Raw genomic sequence first — 17,218 nt, 5'->3', positions numbered from 1 at the left:
TGCGCGAGCACTGAAACCCGGAAGTAACCTGTTCTGGTACTCCCTGATTTGGCGCGGTGCACAACCCAAAAACGCGCAACTTGAAGCATCTGTAACCCGGGATATAACTGTACACCCACAGACACATAGCCCTCCCTCATCTGATATATGTCATTTAGCTAAAGAGAGGGCTATGCCCCACCCTGCTCATGAAATGATTGATCTGATGACTGGGAAAGGGGTGATTTGCATCAGGGTGGTTGCTGGACTGAGAAGTTTACAGTTCTTCACCCACCTCAGTGCATAATTTTATTAACTTTTTATCATTCCTCCAGCAATCTTTCCCTCCTGTCCTGTTAATCAAAACTTAAAATCCCCAGTTGCTTTGGCATTTCCTCTTAGGGATCATTTTTGTTGTCTTTTTGGGCACCTTTTTCAGCACTGTGATATCTTTTTGAGATGGGGTGACCAGAATCTTGCGTGGTATTCATATGCACAATGCTCTGTATAATAATAGTTGAAAACCCAGAAGCTCAGGTCCGCAGCAAGTATTGAAAGCTGCAGTCTTGTGCTGGTGTGTATGTATATAGCTCTCAAATAAAAAGCTTTAATTCTCTGTTTGTCACCCGCAGAGCATAACTGCGGTTCAAATTCTGAAAAGGTTCAGCCATGGGTGTGATCTTCCCATACATCAGGTTCCTTTGGGAGAAACTCTATTCCACTTTCAGTAATCCACACGCAGAGACTGGCCCTGGATGTGGAAGAAGCAGGTCTCTTGTTGCTTTGCTGACATTTCTTTCGCTGAAATTCTTTGTAGGGCCAGAAAGTACATGACTAGCCCAAGTGAGAACACATGCACACACACACTCTTAAAAAATTCCTGTGTTTCACAATTTGTGTTGACATTATGGGGACACACAGTCACCGCTTTGTTCAGTATCTTGCATCATCTAGGAACATTAATGTGGAGGGACTGCTTAACAGCATGAGAACAGTGGGAGGGAAATACGTTTTTAAGAAGAGCGAGCAAAAGTTCAGGTCTTCTGAAAAGGAACAAGGTAGAACTTTATAATGAGCATGGAAAAAGACATGATTAATGAAACCAAAGAATCAAAGAAAAAAAAAGCACATAAAAGGAAAAATGGGGGGGGGGAATGTGATAATGGGGTGCTTAGTACTAAAAGAGAGCACCGGTGTAATGGGGATGTTAGGAACCTGATGGAATAGTGAGAATCAGTGGGACAACAGCTCTTTATGAAGATTAAATCTATGAAAAAGATGGGGAATAGTGTGTTGAGATGGGTCTTGCTATAAATATCAAGTAGAACATAAATTTTAGATACCAAAATTGGCTCTCTTTGCCAGCCATCTCTTAGCAACTTTCATGGAAGACTTAGAGGCCACACCAGTCAGGAGTCTAGACGAGAACTTGTTTGTATCTCTTCATCACAAAACAGCAATAGGATATCAGATACCACTAAGTACAGTGCTACCCAGTGATTAAATTATATAATGACACTATCCATGTTGCTAGCCAAAAACACAACTCAAATGTCTGGTAAAGTATTTGAATAGTAAACTGTGCCATGCAGATTATTCACAATGAAAGTATCCCTGCCAATGTGTTTGATTTGTGTGTAGATTACAAAATCCTCATTTCACATATATTGGTTTACCTTGTTGCAGACTTGGAGCTTATGGGGGGTGGGTTGCACATGCAAATAAGTGTCTTAAATCACCCCATCTAGCCTATTGGTTGGAAGCGGCTTACAAGACACATCAAGAATACAGTGGCATCAAGCAAACAATTAAGCAATCTGAGAGCACAAAACTTGAAATTTCCTTTTGGCTCAAGGGATTTTGGTTCCTGCGCTGGAGTAGCAAAAGCTGCCGCCTTTGCTCAAGCTACAAAACTTGAAGGACTGCTCAAGTTATCTTGCCAGCTGGGGCCCGAATTCCTATAAGTACCTCTCCCTGGCAGTAAAAGTACATTAAATTAAATAGCCATCAATTTGCCGCTGCCCTTACATGATACTCCAAAATCAGCTGTCTAAGTTAGCTGCCTCAATCTGCCTAACAGTAGGGTTGGCCCCAACTGGGGAAGCATCCCTGTTTGTGGAGAGAGATAGTATTTATCAATGTATATTTCAAGAGAATACCCATAAAATGTACTTTCCCAGACTGTGTTCAGATTTTGCTAGGGGTTTTTAAGCAGAAGCTGGCAGGACATCTGTCAGGGATGCTTTAGTTGAGATTCCTCCATTGCAGGGGGTTGGACTAGATGACCCTCCGTGCCCCTTCCAACTCTGCAATTCTGTGATTCTATGTGCCCATGTGAAGATGGTAATGCTTAAACAGAAATGTGCATAAAGAGCTCATCACTCTCTTTTTATCATCTCATCCAGGGCATCCCACTGATTACAGTGATGCCTCGCAAGACAAAATTAATCCGTTCCACGAGTCTCTTCGTCTTGCGGTTTTTTCGTCTTGCGAAGCACGGCTATTAGCGGCTTAGCGGCTATTAGCGGCTTAGCAGCTATTAACGGCTTAGCGGCTTTAAGAAAAAGGAAACAAACTCGCAAGACGAAACGTCTTGCGAAGCAAACCCATAGGGAAATTCGTCTTGCGGAACGACTCAAAAAACGGAAAACTCTTTCGTCTAGCGAGTTTTTTGTCTTGCGAGGCATTCGTCTTGCGGGGCACCACTGTATTATGTGACTATTCTCCTTACAGATTAAGATAGGGTGGTGATAGCCAAGACTGGCAAACATATGTTAGCTGCTATTATAATAAGGACCACAGTGCTTCTTTCTGAGTTTTTTAAAGCATACATAATTTTTGCTTTACTTTTGCAATTTGATCTGCTTAGCTATATCTATATGTGTTTGTGTTTTGCACACAAATTGCAATGGCTGGTGGCTAGAGCCAGGTGGCAAGATCCACAGGGGCAGAAGATCCCAATATAGGATCTTTATTCCACGTTTTCTCCTCCTTGTTCCCTGATGGTGATGGGGGCATTTTGTTGTTTGCCTCAGGTGCCAAAATATCTTGAGCCGGCCCTGTTGGTGGTTGATGTAAATAAACGTGCAATCCCCGAAAAATGCAGCTTCCCATGGAAGTCTGCCAAGCCTCAAATGGCCAGCCCTCTTGCCCAAATGCTCACAGACACTGCTCAAATGTTTGTGTCCAAAGAACGAGGCAGAAATATCTCAGTTCAGTGTTAAGCAAGGTGTGAAATCCTGTGGACATTGCTTTGGGGAAGTATCTCCTATAACTAGGGAATTTTTTAGACATACGTTCCCAGAAAAGAAGAATCATTAATCCTTAGTAAATAGTTTCCTGGTTCATGCCGTTCAGCTTTTGACTAAAACAAATGTTTAATAAGCCACGTTATGTAATGTCTCTTCCTTGGCTCAGTTCAAAGCCTAAAGCAGCCTTTTTCACTCTTGGGTCCTCAGATGTTGCTAGACTACAACTCTCATCATCCCTAGCCAGCAAGTGATCAGGGATAATGAGAGTTGTAGTCCAACAATATTTGGGGACCCAAGGCTGGCCTACGGTAATGAATAAATCAGATTAGATTTATAACGAGCAAGTTACCCTTGCCTTAACTGTGTTTATGTGCTCCAAAGAACGCATGAGGGTGCAAAGTTCGTATGGGGTGCGTGTGCAGTTGTCCCCTCCACAATATCTCCATGCACACGGACACACCAATGCCCCTTTCACTCTCTGCCCACTACACAAACGTGTGAAGGGAAATCCTAAGGACGTCCAGCTGATTTTGGTAGAATTCACCTTGAGGCCTTGGGAAAATGAATGGAACATTGCAGGGGGTTGGACTAGATGACCCCTGTGGTCCCTTCCAACTGCACAATTCTGTTCCTTAAAAAAGAAAAGTATGCTAGTGCCCGGAGTCCCTTCTGTAATAAGCCCTTCTGCTTAACTTGTAGCTTCTAAATTAAAAATCAGATTAATCCTGGCCCCAAACATTTGATTTTGATTTCCATGTATTGTGAGTGGGGGTTAAACTATTGTGGTCAGTTTACTAGCACACTGAGCTTCAGTCTCTCTCGGGATAAAAGAACAGGGCATACGTCACAAGAAGCACCTTCAGGTGTGCAGGAGGGGTGGATACGCTTTTTGCCTTGAGGACTGAATCCACTTAGGGTCACAAACCAGTGAACCACCAAACATACACAGGCACAGAGCCTCTCCCCCCCCCCCAGCTGATCCATGAAGATCAACAGAAGAGGGGAGTTATGTACCCTTCCCCACTCCTCAGACAATCTATTCTGATGGAGAAGGAACAATTCACATCCTAGTCAAGACATGGGACTGCATTTCTCTTCCCTCTGCCGTGCTGTGTCTGCTTTAAGGCTCTGATTGGTTAAACACCTCACTGGCCCATTTCACACATAACACTAAGCCATAGTTTAGGAAACCAAGGTTTAACATTATGCATGAACCCACCCCAACAGTTTAACTGTGGTTTCAGCTCACTCATTAACCAAGATTTGGACTTGTTTTCTAAACCTTGGTTTAGCATTTTGTAGAAATCCGTATTTTATCACTGCAAATGAAAATAGGTGGGTGGGGGGAATCAAAGTGCTCTGAATAATCAGCTGTTTCACTGGTGCTTTTAACTGTTTTGTGACATGATAAACCCAAGCTTCAGGTGATCATTTGTCAGGCACCTCAGCTTTAACTATGGTTTATTAACTGTGATTAACTTCAACCATGGTTTAGTGTTACGTTGGAACCAGACTGGAATAAGCACTGCTCTGAAACTACCAGACGCTGTAGGTTAGCCTTCCTCAACCAGGCACCCTACAAATGTTTTGGGGGGCAGCTCCCATCAGCCTCAGCTTGGATAGCCAATAGTTGGGGATGGTGGGAGAAATATTCCAAAACACCTGGAAGACCGCAGATTGGAGAAGTCTGCCCTAGACACATTTTCAGAGCAACTCCTGCCTGTCTGTCCCAATGGCATTAGTCTGCCACCCAGATTGTGTAACTCTGGATTTATTGTCTCTGAGATGGGTTCTGCTTCTGTGCCAATAAAAAAAAGCCTACATTCCACTGCATTGAGAAATCTTCAGGTAAATTCACATTTGTTTCCTCGTGCTTTGCGTCTGTGGCTGTCAGGAGATTTTTGCAATGCTCGTTGATTTTGAAAGATCAAACTGTTCTTAAACCAAAAACGTTACCAGAAGGACCTCCTTTGAGCAATCAGTTTGCTCAGCCCCCACATTGCTCAATCAGCAGGTTATTTTAAATATAAAATGACTGCTGTGTGATGGAAACATTATTCTCAGTGAACCTCCATCCAGAGCATCAGATATCTCAGAGTAAGTTGGGAATTGTAATCTTATGGTATTTTCGTTTTTCTGCTGTTTTGATCAGGAATTGTAGGTTTCTAATAAGCATCCTAACTGAAATTTCCTTTCAGTAAGGAATTGCTCAGTTTTATGAATGAGGTAGAGTGCATGATTTATGTAGTATCTATTTTATTTAGTGCCCTGTGAAACGGCACCTATTATTTTTAGTTTGACTGGTCCTACATACACTAATAGATTGAAGACGCCTTGCAAACCATGGTTTGGGTACGTACTATGCATTCAAACCAGGCTGTGCAACTATGGTTTGAAGACAGGTTGCAAACCATAATATGTTCAAGTGTTATAGATGCACTGAGCAAACCGTGGTTATGTAACTTTTCTTACCTCTCCAAACTCTCCTTCTAAGGAGCCAAGCTGGTCTTCCTGATGTATCCTTATACACAACCTTAGAGAGTGGGGGAGGCTCAGCCTGATAAGTTAACCCCCTATTTTCATAATGTATCTGGTTAAACCAATTTTAAGGCAGCAAACGATAATTATTGCTAACCCTGGTTAAGTATTATGTCTGCACTGTCATTGTTTCTGCCATGTTGGACAGATTAATACAAATAATCACAATGTGAATAGTTTTCCAGGTTTGGCTTGTACATTTTGAATTAGAAATTTGCATGCTTTGCAGAGTCATCCTTTTTGTACACTGCCTGGAAGTAAGTCCATTGTGTTCAGTGGGGTTTCCTCCAAGTAAGTGTGCAGAGGATTGCATTTTTCGTGTTGTTGACATCTCTTGATTGTTTTGATGTTGGGCAGTCTTCCAATATTTAACCTTACAAGCTGTCAGCTGTCAAATATTAATTACCCTTGGATGTGATCTATTGAATGCAGTAAGATACTATTTAATGCTGTTGAATGTTCTTAAAAATAGTGCCTGCTACAAAGGGAACATTGGCAAATACTATACACCAGTGGTATGTTCTACAGCAACAAGGTAGTACTGTAGTGAACAAACATGAAAGACCTAGGTTCAAATCTCCACTCACTCATGAAATGCATGATATTAAGTCCAGTTGCTAATTCTCAGGCCAATTTACACATCTCTGGATTGTTGTGAAGATAAAATGGCATAAAACAAATCCCAGGCACATCATTCTGATGGAAGGTCTGGATTGCAAAAGTGGTAAAGATGGATTTGATACACTTGTGGTGGTGGTGTTTTTAAATCACAATCATTATTTTATTATTACCACCTGCAGCAGCAACATCCCATACTTTTAAAAAGAGCACACAGAGAGAGAGATAAAAATATGACAAAACAGCAATGTTTTGAACACTGAGATACTAAAAAGCAGAAAAGGCCTTGGAGCACATAGAGCACAACTACACAAAATTCAAGCACTATTTAATCCCATTGGTTTCAAAGGAGGGGTAAGTTTGTGCTTCACTTGCTTCTGTTGTGATCAGTGAGGATTTAATAGTGCTTAGCTTTGGATTGATTGTGCTTAAATTATGTGAACACTAAAAGTTAGACTCTAAAGTTGACTATTAGCCCTAGTCAGCACAGCTAAGCACCCAGGCCTGGCTAAAAGCATTTGTACTCATCTCTATTAATCACTGTTATGTTATTTATACACTGCCTGTGTAACTGGGCTGCCCCAGCCACTCTGGGCAGCTCGCAACAAAATATTGAAAGCACAATAATATATCAACCATTAAAAATTTCCCTTCAGATGTCTTCTAAAAGTCAAATAGTTGTTTATCTGATGGGAAGGGCGTTCCACAGGGCGGGCACCACTACCGAGAAGCCCCTCTGCCTGGTTCCCTGTAACCTCACTTCTTGCAGTAAGGGAATCGCCAGAAGAACCTCGGAAGTGGACCTCAGTGTCCAGGCTGGACGTTGGAGGTGGAGATGTTCCTTCAGGTCTACACTATAGTGAAGCCGCAAGTGTTTTGCAACAGGTTTGGAGAATGAATGGACGTTTAGAAACCCTTTAAAACAAAACAAAAAATACTATTTGTGGAGCAGCATAATACTCTCTAGCTGTAGCTGCAGACCAAATTCAAGGTCAAGAACACAGGACAATAATCAAATGGAAACTTGGTAGGCTGCTACTGCCACCTTACGTCATCAGGGACACCAGCTCACACTCTCACTGTCTGTCTGTCTTTCTCTCTCTCTCTTTTTATATATTTCAGACAGTCTGAAAGATGCGTCTGTTTCTAGCATTCAGTGTTCTTCTTCTGGGAACATCTTTGACCAGCTCACATCCAACCCCAGACGAAGATTTGAACAAAAGTACGTTCGTATAATAAGCACGTGGATCAGACATAGCTCAGGGGTACAACACAGGCTTTCGATGTAAAAACTTTGGTTCTTGACATCTCCAATCAAAAAGGGATCTTAGGCAGTAGAGATGGCAAAGACTTCTGCCTGAGATCTAGTTCTCAAAAGCTGCTGGTGGGGTGGTTAACCTGTGTTTGGACTGTACCATCTCAGAAACAGTAGAATGGGACTCAGGTGTTGATCTACTATTTAAAAAATGAACAAATCACAGCACACAGAAGGCAACAAATCAAGGCTGGGCCTTGCCTTATAGCTTTCTGTGTGCAAGGAATGTTTCTTTTTGGATAAGCACTCAGATGTGTGGGACCTTACCTAAAGTGGGACAATCCAGAAATAAGGTTAACTAGCACTTACTGTTTATAAGAGTTAGACCAGAGCCACTGTCAGTTAACATAGCTAATACACGAAATGGGGCAATTGTCTGGTTTTGCGTAAGCCAGATCCATATATTCTTTAGACATATGTTGAACTTAGGGGATCCAATTGAAGAATGAAAAGTGTATATTCAGAGTTTTTAAAGTAAATGCCATACCCAAAGAGAATAGGTATAATGCATGCATAATAGCTAATGGGATTTCTTCAGATGGATAGAAATCCATTGAAAGAAAAGATAGCAAGCCCAAGGAATATTAAATGTTCCTGGATATTTGTCTTGGAGAGTTAAGTCCCAGTGAAAGTGATACTGTTTTTCCTTTCAGGAGTACACCATTTGGAAGAAACTATGAACCATTTGAAAATAAAATTGGACGCACTAGACAATGCTTTCTATACAGTCCATAAAGGTAAGACAGCTGGAAGTATGTTATTTCCCTCAAAGCATTCCCAGAATCCTAGATTCTTTTCAATGTGGATTTCCATTAAGTGGTCCACTTTAGAATTACACTCAGTATGTTATGTTTGCTGCCAGCTTTTTAAGATATATATATTTTTTTTAAGTATTTAGGATTTGGGAGTTATCACAATATTGAAATGTTGATAAAATAATTCCTGGTCTTGGCTAGTGATTTTCACACTTTGATGAGGAAACAAGTGTCCCAAGGTACAATGTCTATGCTGCGGAAACATTGTGTCCAGACGTCCCTATTTTCCAGGACAGTCCCAGATTTACAGAAGCCATTCAGCTTTCTGATTAGATTCCAGAATGTTCCGCTTTTCCTTAGAATGTCCCTATTTCATTGGAGAAATGTTGGGAGGTATGTGTGTCTTGCCAGAGATTCTGGGTTATGCTCTCAGGTTTGAATGGGTCAGAGACTGTCAACATAGTGCCCCCCAGGTGTTGATAGACTAGGGCTCCCATCAGCCCCAGCCAGCGTAGCCAATGGTCAGGAATTATGGGAGAAATTTAATAACTAAAAATAAACAGCATCTGAAGGAGACACCAATGGCAATCCCTAGACTGTGGCTCAAAGCATAGCTCTTTACAAAGTAAGAATGTCCTCCCCCAGGTACCTAAACCTCTCCTGCAGCTACAGATTGAGTGCTTAACCAATGCTTCCTCAGCAATCTTGCCTGCCATTACTGAGTTCCTGTTCATTTCCAACATAACACAGGATTCCGTGTTTACAAATTGCTGAAAATAGACTCATAGCATATTAGAACATTGCTAGTTTTAATTTTTGAGTTTGACCAAACGGTGGGAGGCAGTGGAAGACAGGAGTGCCTGGCGTGCTCTGGTCCATGGGGTCACAAAGAGTCGGACATGACTAAACGACTAAACAACAACAACAGTTTTAATTTTTAACCTCCTACTCTTTAAATAAGGTGCATTGCCCTTTGCTTCTCCATTGCCGTCCTCCACATCTGATCTCAGATCGTAAGCTCCTTGGGTCTTTCACTTAAGTTGCTCCATAGTGCATCGTGAATATTGGGGTCTATATCAACCAACTTGTAGTAGCGGAGCATTTGAAATTATTGGAATGATTGTCTCCTGTATTTCCAGCTCGCAGTTTTGGAAGTGGCAGTGAAAGGTTATACACCACAAATCTTGGTGAAGGGGACTTCGAAACGCTCAGTGCCACCTGTCTCACCGCTGGCGGTCATGTTCCTTCTCCGAAGAAGGAGGCTGAGAACAACGCTTTGCAGAGTGTGTTGAAGAGGCATGAGAAATCGGCCTATGTTACAGGCCACAATTTTGACGCATACACAAACTGGGCATTTGGGGAACCAAGCAACTCTGATGGAAGTAAGAACTGTACAAAAGCTGCCAAAGATGGAAAGTGGCACTCTACATCATGCGAAGAGAAGCTCCTCACTGTTTGTGAATTTTCCTTTATCCCCTAAATTCAGAATCAGTGTGGTGTTAATTGGAAAGAGTGGTGGACAAGGAGGACCTAGGTTCAAAGTCTCACCCTCTGGGTGACTCTCAGCCTAACCTACCTTGCTGTGTTGTGAGGATAACATTGGGAAGTCCCCATGTATACTTCCTTGAGCTTCTTGGAGGAAGGATGGGAAGTAAATGATTGTGATAAATAAATAAAAGGCACTGCTTGAGCTTCTCTGGTACGCTTGATATGTGTTTTGTCGATCATGTATGAAGCTTATGCCTAGGAAAGATAAACCTACTCCATATTACCCACCCCAGTTTCTGTTAAGCCAGGCCAGCAAGATGAACCTACCTAAGTCACACATTCTGAAACAATACATGAACTAAAATGCAAACATCTTTTGAAACTCACACTTTCTCTTCCCGGTCAAAACCAGACTTCCTTAGCGTATATACTTAACAGCATTCATGTTGCATCAGTTAGTCGTTTTTCCCAGAGTCATCATGCTTCAAAGTGTCATCAACCACCCATTTGTTCATTTTATATTTACCAACCACTCCTCCAAGAAAACACAATCAAAGCAGGTACAATTAAAATATATAAAGGCAACCAACTCATACTATTCAGTAGGCACATTTGCATCTTATTCTGAACATTGTCTCCAAAGGCTGTGTGTGTTGTATACAATAATTTCTTAAAGAGTGTCAAGCATGCCATTCAGGGGTGCCAACTTGGATAAAATATGGGGGGGGCAGGTAAGGCCCGCCCCACATAACTGATTACATGACACAGCGCACACATTCCATTTGAATAGCAATGCATATCAACTTGGGGGGGGGGGTCTGGCCCACTCAAAAATTTATGGGGGAGTGAAGGGACCTCAGCCCCTAGGAGTTGGCTCCTATGATGCCATTTTTTGAACTGCATATCAGCTTTGGAAAACAGCCGTACCTTGGTTGCAAAACGCCTTGGAACTCGTACGTTTCGAATCCTGAACAATCGAAAACCAGAAGCGAGTGTTTTCGAAAGCTGAACATCCGGCGCAGCTTCTGATTGGCTGCAGGTTGTTCCTGCAGCCAATCAGAAGCCGTGTCTTGGTTTTGAACAGTTCCGGAAGTCGAACGGACTTCCCGAACGCATTCTGTTCGAGAACCAAGGTACAAATGTATATTTATTTCAGCACGAAGACTTCCAACAAACCAAAAGAAAACCCCAAAGCACTGCTCTCCTTTCAGTTTTGTGACATGTTTGAAGGAGATATAAGCAATACGCTGTTTGCTATTTTATTACCCTTATTTGAAGTGGTATCTCCCATGGAGAAAACCTTACGGCGTGTGAAAAATCACCTACAACCATTTTCTGAATCAGAGTACAACATATCAAGAAACACATCCTATTTCCAATTAAGATCTTTGAATAAGAGATAGTGACAGAATCCAGTAAAATGAAAAGGAAAAAAAAGTCATCCCCAGGGAATGCGTAAGTTTGTTTTCTTACACTCTCCCATATACATTATTAAAGTTTTCAATCCATTGCCTCTGTGACTGCCAGGAGGCTCTTTGTTTGCTTGTCAGCTCAAGCAAGTATTGAACGAGTCTTCATTTATTCATAGCAAAAATAAAGATTTACAAAACACTCCGTTTTACTGTCAAATTGCAATGTTCAGCAAATAGCTGGCAAGCACAGCTCAAGACTCCATGGGACAATGAAAAATATTTTAAAGACACCATCATTTCTTTGGGGTAATGATTTGAAGGAGCAGAAGTGAAGGGGTTTAGGAATGTGATTTAGCATTTGTTAGGGTTTCAACCAGGGCTTTGTTTTTCTTCAGCTGGCACTTCCCAGGTGGGCGCCATTGCCATGCTAAGAGAATGAGAGAGGTGTTCATGGTGAGTTCCGTGAAAAATAGCACTGGTTTCAACCAAAACAAAAATCAGGTCTGGGGTGGATTGAAGTGTCTTGTGGTTCATTCTGGCATTCGGAAGAGGTTTCTGAGAAGGCATGCGGCTAACCCCACTTGCTAAATGCTGCTGCATGTACCAGTCACACCTCCGGATGATGTGCAAGCGGCATCAGGTTGACGGGGACCTGTGCATGTGCAGCCCCTTCCTTCCATGGCGATTGGAAGACTGGTCAATAATAATAATAATAAATTAAAAATTATTTATTTATACCCCGCCCATCTTGACATCCTACAGAGAGAGCTGTACATGCACACACTATTACAGTGGTACCTTGGGTTACAGACACTTCAGGTTACAGACGCTTCAGGTTACAGACTCCGCTAACCCAGAAATAGTACCTTGGGTTAAGAACTTTGCTTCAGGTGAAGAACAGAAATTGTGTGGCAGCGGCACAGCGGCAGTAGGAGGCCCCATTAGCTAAAGTGGTACCTCAGGTTAAGAACAGTTTCAGGTTAAGAACGGAGCTCCAGAACGAATTAAGTTCTTAACCTGAGGTACCGCTGTAATTTGCTATTTGCTTACTTACTGGATTTCTTACCCATCCTTATCATCATAGCATTTTCTCTCCCCCCCCCCTTTTGTTTTTGTTTTGTTTTTTTAGGAGTCTGGGCCCCCTCAGTGTTCAGAGGGCATTCAGTTCCCCCCCGGCTCCTCGCAATGTTGCACGCGCAACGTCGGAACATCATGTGACATTGCACATGCGATATCAGGATGATGAGCTGGGCCCCCTCAATCACCCTAAGCAGCTGTCACTTCTGCTTACTGTAATGACTCAGGGTGGGTTACAACAATCAAATATACAATTATAAAACAAATGAAAAGGTCACAACCATAAAACCAGAAAAGTGTAAAAAAATAAAATAAAAACAGTGGAAAATAGCTGCAATGCAGAAAGGCTAGTTGGAAGAGGAAAATCTTCATGAAGTATATATCCATGTAGGAAGGTCCCCTTCAGTGTTACAGAAAGTGTTCATTGGCAGAGGGAGGGAGGGCTACCGGAGCGCCACCCACGTTACCTAATTGTACACATCTACAGGGGATGCGGGTGGCGCTGTAGTCTAAACCACAGAGCCCACGGCTTGCTGATCAGAAGGTCAGCGGTTCGAAACCCCATGACGGGGTGAGCTCCCATTGCTCGGTCCCAGCTCCTGCCAACCTAGCAGTTCAAAAGCACACCAAAAAGTACAAGTAGATAAATAGGTACCACTCTGGCGGGAAGGTAAACGGCATTTCCGTGCGCTGCTGTGGTTCACCAGAAGCAGCTTAGTCATGCTGGCCACATGACCCGGAAGCTGTACACCGGCTCCCTCGGCCAATAAAGCAAGATGAGCGCTGCAACCTCAGAGTCGCCCACGACTGGACCTAATGGTCAGGGATCCCTTTACCTTTACACATCTACAGACACACACTGCTCTGTTCCTGCTGCTGGGTGGCCTGACTATGTTACCCTTATACCACTCATGTTATGAAGGTGCTGTCAATTGAACCTGAGATCAAAGAAACAGAATAGACCCTCCTTTCTCTCACACACACTTTTTGCATTTGGGAAGCTCCCCCATAAATGGTACAATGGGATCTCCAGTTTGGTTGGGGTTCTCTGATTTAATTCACATGCAGGTAAATTGAGCCGTGCTTTTCTCCTAACACTAAATCTCGCAAAGGTATTAATTTCCTCAGAGAAGAACTGCTCTGTTCTCTCAGGAACATTGTGTCACTGCCAGCTGTAGAGAGGCAGACTGTGCCTCCACCAATAGCAAAGGTTGGTATGTGTGTGGGGGGAATGCTCCCCCTACGAAGGTCTGTGTTAGGATTTCTTTATTTTTAATTTGTCATTTCTCCTGCCTACGCATTGAGACAATCATAACATGCTTTATATAAGACATTGCATGTGTTTAAGGCACTTTGGGCAGATCCTATGTAGTTGAGGGCAGGCTGAGATGAATGAAGATTGTCAGGAAGGCAAAGGCAATCTGCTGCATGGCAGGGTCATCTCCGAATAGCAAGCAAGGTGGATCCCAGTGGATTTTTTTAAATACAAGGAAGCTTCCTTGGCTGGTCTCCCTACAGTTTCTCCTTTAGGTAGACCCGGGTGATAACCAAGGCCAGCCTATTACTATGAAGCGTGCAGAAACTGCCTTAGGGGGCAGATATTGCCAGCAGGGTGTGAGCAATGACCTGCAGCCTCCCAGTCATGCCCCCCTATTATATAGGGCAGAGTTCTGTGTCCAACGTTGCCAGTCCTCCACCCCCTAAACTAGACTGCTGCCCTCAAGTACCATGAAGAATTCCCCCATTGCCAGCATTGGAAGAAGAAGAAAAAACCAACTGACATTCCAGTTGGTTTCTGGGTGAGGCTATTTTGTTCTTTGCCTCGGCTAGCACATCATCTTAGGCTGGCCCTGCTGAAGGCACATTGGCTGGATCCACCTGACATCCTGTCACGGGTTCAAGACACATTATGGGTTCACAAGCTTTTGGCTTGGAATCAACTTGATCCCCTCCCCCTCTTTCCTTTTCCCTTTCTCCTTCTGTGATGGAACTCCTATTTGGGGACTTCCCTGGCTTTTTTCTGGCCCACGTAGGACCAGTCTGGATAGTTGGCCTTGGTGAAGATTTGACGTTTTCATCCCCAAAAAGTTTTTGATTTGAGTTTCTACTGAAATGAGGCTACATTTTAATGTTGTATTTTAATCTTGTTTTTAAGTTGTATTTTAATCAATTGTTTTTATACCTGGTGTTAGCTGCCCTGAGCACGGTCTTGGCTGCGGAGGGTGGGGTATAAATAAAATAATAATAATAATAATAATGTACAAGTGGGAAATCTTATTGAGTCAGAATTTGTACCAGAAGTGTAAGGTAATAAGGGAGGGAGGGAGGGAGGAAGAAATGTTAGCTGCATCCTCCCCCACTCATTTGTGCTTGCCTGAAAGTACCCACCATAACAGTCCAGGGAACTATGGGAAATTTAAAATGGTGGCTCACATGCCTGGCCTCCCAACATGCCATACTCTCAGTGACAGTGAGTTCTGCTTTTGTATGGAGGTCTTAGCAGCTGCCTGTGGATGCCAACAGCTGGCGCCAGTGCTGGCAAGGCCCTTCCTCATACTACGACCGGACTTCCCCCACCCTGCAAAGCTATTAATATCAGTGGGGGAAGAGGAGATTGAAAATTTCTAGACAAATAACAAGGATAATCCTTACTGCACAGCAGTTGTTTTGAACTGGTGAAGCCCATTAAACTCTGTTGACACAGTGTTGGGGAAAGACTCAAGTAAACAAGGAAGGCATGAAACCATGTAATTATAAAATACTTATCTCCTTATTTCCTTACTTCCATTGCCTGCCCCCCTGCTCAGATGCACACACCACTTGCCATTCTTCATCATATTATATCTATAATAGCTGTCTAATTCTGCAACTGGATCAGGAGGGGCGGAATGCTTGTGCCTATATAACAACGCCCTCCCTGGCTTTGCCCACATGGATTTATTTGCAGAAACGATTCCTTTATCTCGGAGAGTTCCTCCAGTTTCAGACTGTTTTCCTTTGAACTTGTTCCATATGCCAAGAACGACTTTTAAATTAAAACATCATCACAGCAGGTCATTGTCAGCCAGAGATATAAGACATGTGGAAGACAAAGAGTACCTTATTGGCAAAAGTGGTATTAGTGGTAAAACCATTTCCCGGATTACTGGTAGGTTTAATAGTTATGTGAGCTCATAATGCACCTCATAATGGAATGTCATTCATCCCTTTTAGATGCTGGCCCTACTCAAACCTTACCTGAGATTTTTCCTGACTAGGGCTCAAATGAACCAAACCTTACTTGCCCACAAAAGTTCAGACTAGCCTGCTTGCCTAGACATAACATGCAATTGAAATTTATGCCTCAACAGCTCAACATGGAGAAGAGGAAAGAATTGGACAAGAGGCCTTTAGTGCATCTCCCCTTTGGAATTCCCTCCCAGGATGTATTAGACTGGTGCTGTTCCTGTTGGGAGATTTAGGATAGAAAAAAGAAAGTACTTCTACCTACAGTGCATAGTCAAACCATGGAATATGCTCCCCCAAGCAGCAGTGACAGCCACAAACTTGGATGGCTTCAAAAGACAAATTTATGGAGGGGAAGGTTATCAATAGTAACTAGCTATAATGGTCATGGTTCTGCCTCCATCGTTGCTGGAAACCACGGGAGGGGAGATTGCTGTCATGTTCATCTTCTGCTTCCTGGCTTCCCACAGGCATCTGGTTGACCACTGTGGGAACAGGATGCTGGACTAGATGGGCCATTGGCAATGCAATGTCCATTCTCTCTTACACACACACAACTTCTCATTCAGTATGCTGGCATTGCTTTCTAAAGTGTTTGCAATATTTTGTTGGAAGCTGTCCAGAGTAGCTGGGGCACTTTGGTGCTACTGAATCAAACCAAAGGCCCCATCTAGCAGTCTGTTCCCACAGTGGCCAATCCGATAGCTGGAGGAAGCGCTCAATCAGGACATGAATTCACTTTTATTTCATGTAGTCATAGAACTGTAGAGTTGGAAGGGACACTGAGGGTCGTCTTGTCCAGCCCCCTGTAATGTAGAAATATGCAACTGTCCCATATGGGGACTGAACCTGTGACCATGGCCTTATCAGCACCATGCTCTAACCAACCGAGCTATCCAAGCTCAACCACTCAGCCCCATCCCATTCATGATTCCCAGCAACTGCTATGCAGAGAGGCATACTAGTAGCCATTGATAACCTTCATGACTATTTCTAACCCCCTTTTAAAGCTATCCATGTTAGGGGCCATCACCACATCTCGTGGTAGCAAATGCCATGATTTAAGTATGGAATCGCAGGAAGGAAATTACAGGGTGGTCCTGGGGCTCTGAGAAGCACTATTGTGACTGTTGAAATGAGCAGTTAAGGAGGTTCCATTTACTTTGCTGAAACGTTTTCACAAGAGACAGAAATGTGCTGAAAAAGTACTATACAGAGTACTAAGCTATGGATTTTGCAAACAATGCATAAGCACATGCCAGGTACTTAATATACTGCTGTTTCAGAAAGCACCATTTTAACCACTGATTTTTAAAGCTGGAGACTCAGAGCTCAGGGAGAGGAGGGGTCAGAAAGCTTATGGAAATGGATCAGCTTTAGAATGCCTGGTGAAATACTGTTGTTGAAGAAAATCTTTGTGTGAAAAAACCGTGTGTGTCTCTCTCTTTCAAAGGGGCGTTGGCAGGATTACCCATGGGTGATTATAACATATTTGGAGTTCCTTAAGCACTCCCAAAAGTACATGATGTTGCACAACAATTTGGTAAGGTGGAGCTGGTT

The 17,218-nt window shown here is 42.9% G+C and overlaps 1 protein-coding gene across 1 annotated transcript; it reads left to right on the top strand.

The window, feature by feature from the left end:
- The first annotated feature begins 5,183 nt into the window (after positions 1-5,183).
- Positions 5,184-10,151, top strand: LOC308477377 (phospholipase A2 inhibitor alpha-like protein). The gene is made up of 4 exons (XM_081005885.1): positions 5,184-5,327; positions 7,509-7,608; positions 8,355-8,438; positions 9,596-10,151. The coding sequence occupies exons 2-4, from the start codon at positions 7,521-7,523 to the stop codon at positions 9,934-9,936; spliced, it is 513 nt and encodes a 170-aa protein (XP_080862011.1). The 5' UTR covers positions 5,184-5,327; positions 7,509-7,520; the 3' UTR covers positions 9,937-10,151.
- Positions 10,152-17,218: the final 7,067 nt, after the last annotated feature.

Source organism: Podarcis pityusensis, assembly GCF_964106645.2.
Source record: "Podarcis pityusensis genome assembly, chromosome: 5".
NCBI lineage: Eukaryota > Metazoa > Chordata > Lepidosauria > Squamata > Lacertidae > Podarcis > Podarcis pityusensis.
Note: the sequence above shows the minus strand (reverse complement) of the source record. Positions and strands in the feature narration are given on the sequence as shown.

Bases quoted from the DNA above. Each gene is read 5' to 3' on its own strand.
- LOC308477377 (XM_081005885.1), top strand. From the start codon at position 7,521: ATGCGTCTGTTTCTAGCATTCAGTGTTCTTCTTCTGGGAACATCTTTG. The intron at 7,609-8,354 runs GTACGTTCGTAT...TTTTCCTTTCAG, and splicing joins AGACGAAGATTTGAACAAAA to GAGTACACCATTTGGAAGAA. The intron at 8,439-9,595 runs GTAAGACAGCTG...CTGTATTTCCAG, and splicing joins TTTCTATACAGTCCATAAAG to CTCGCAGTTTTGGAAGTGGC.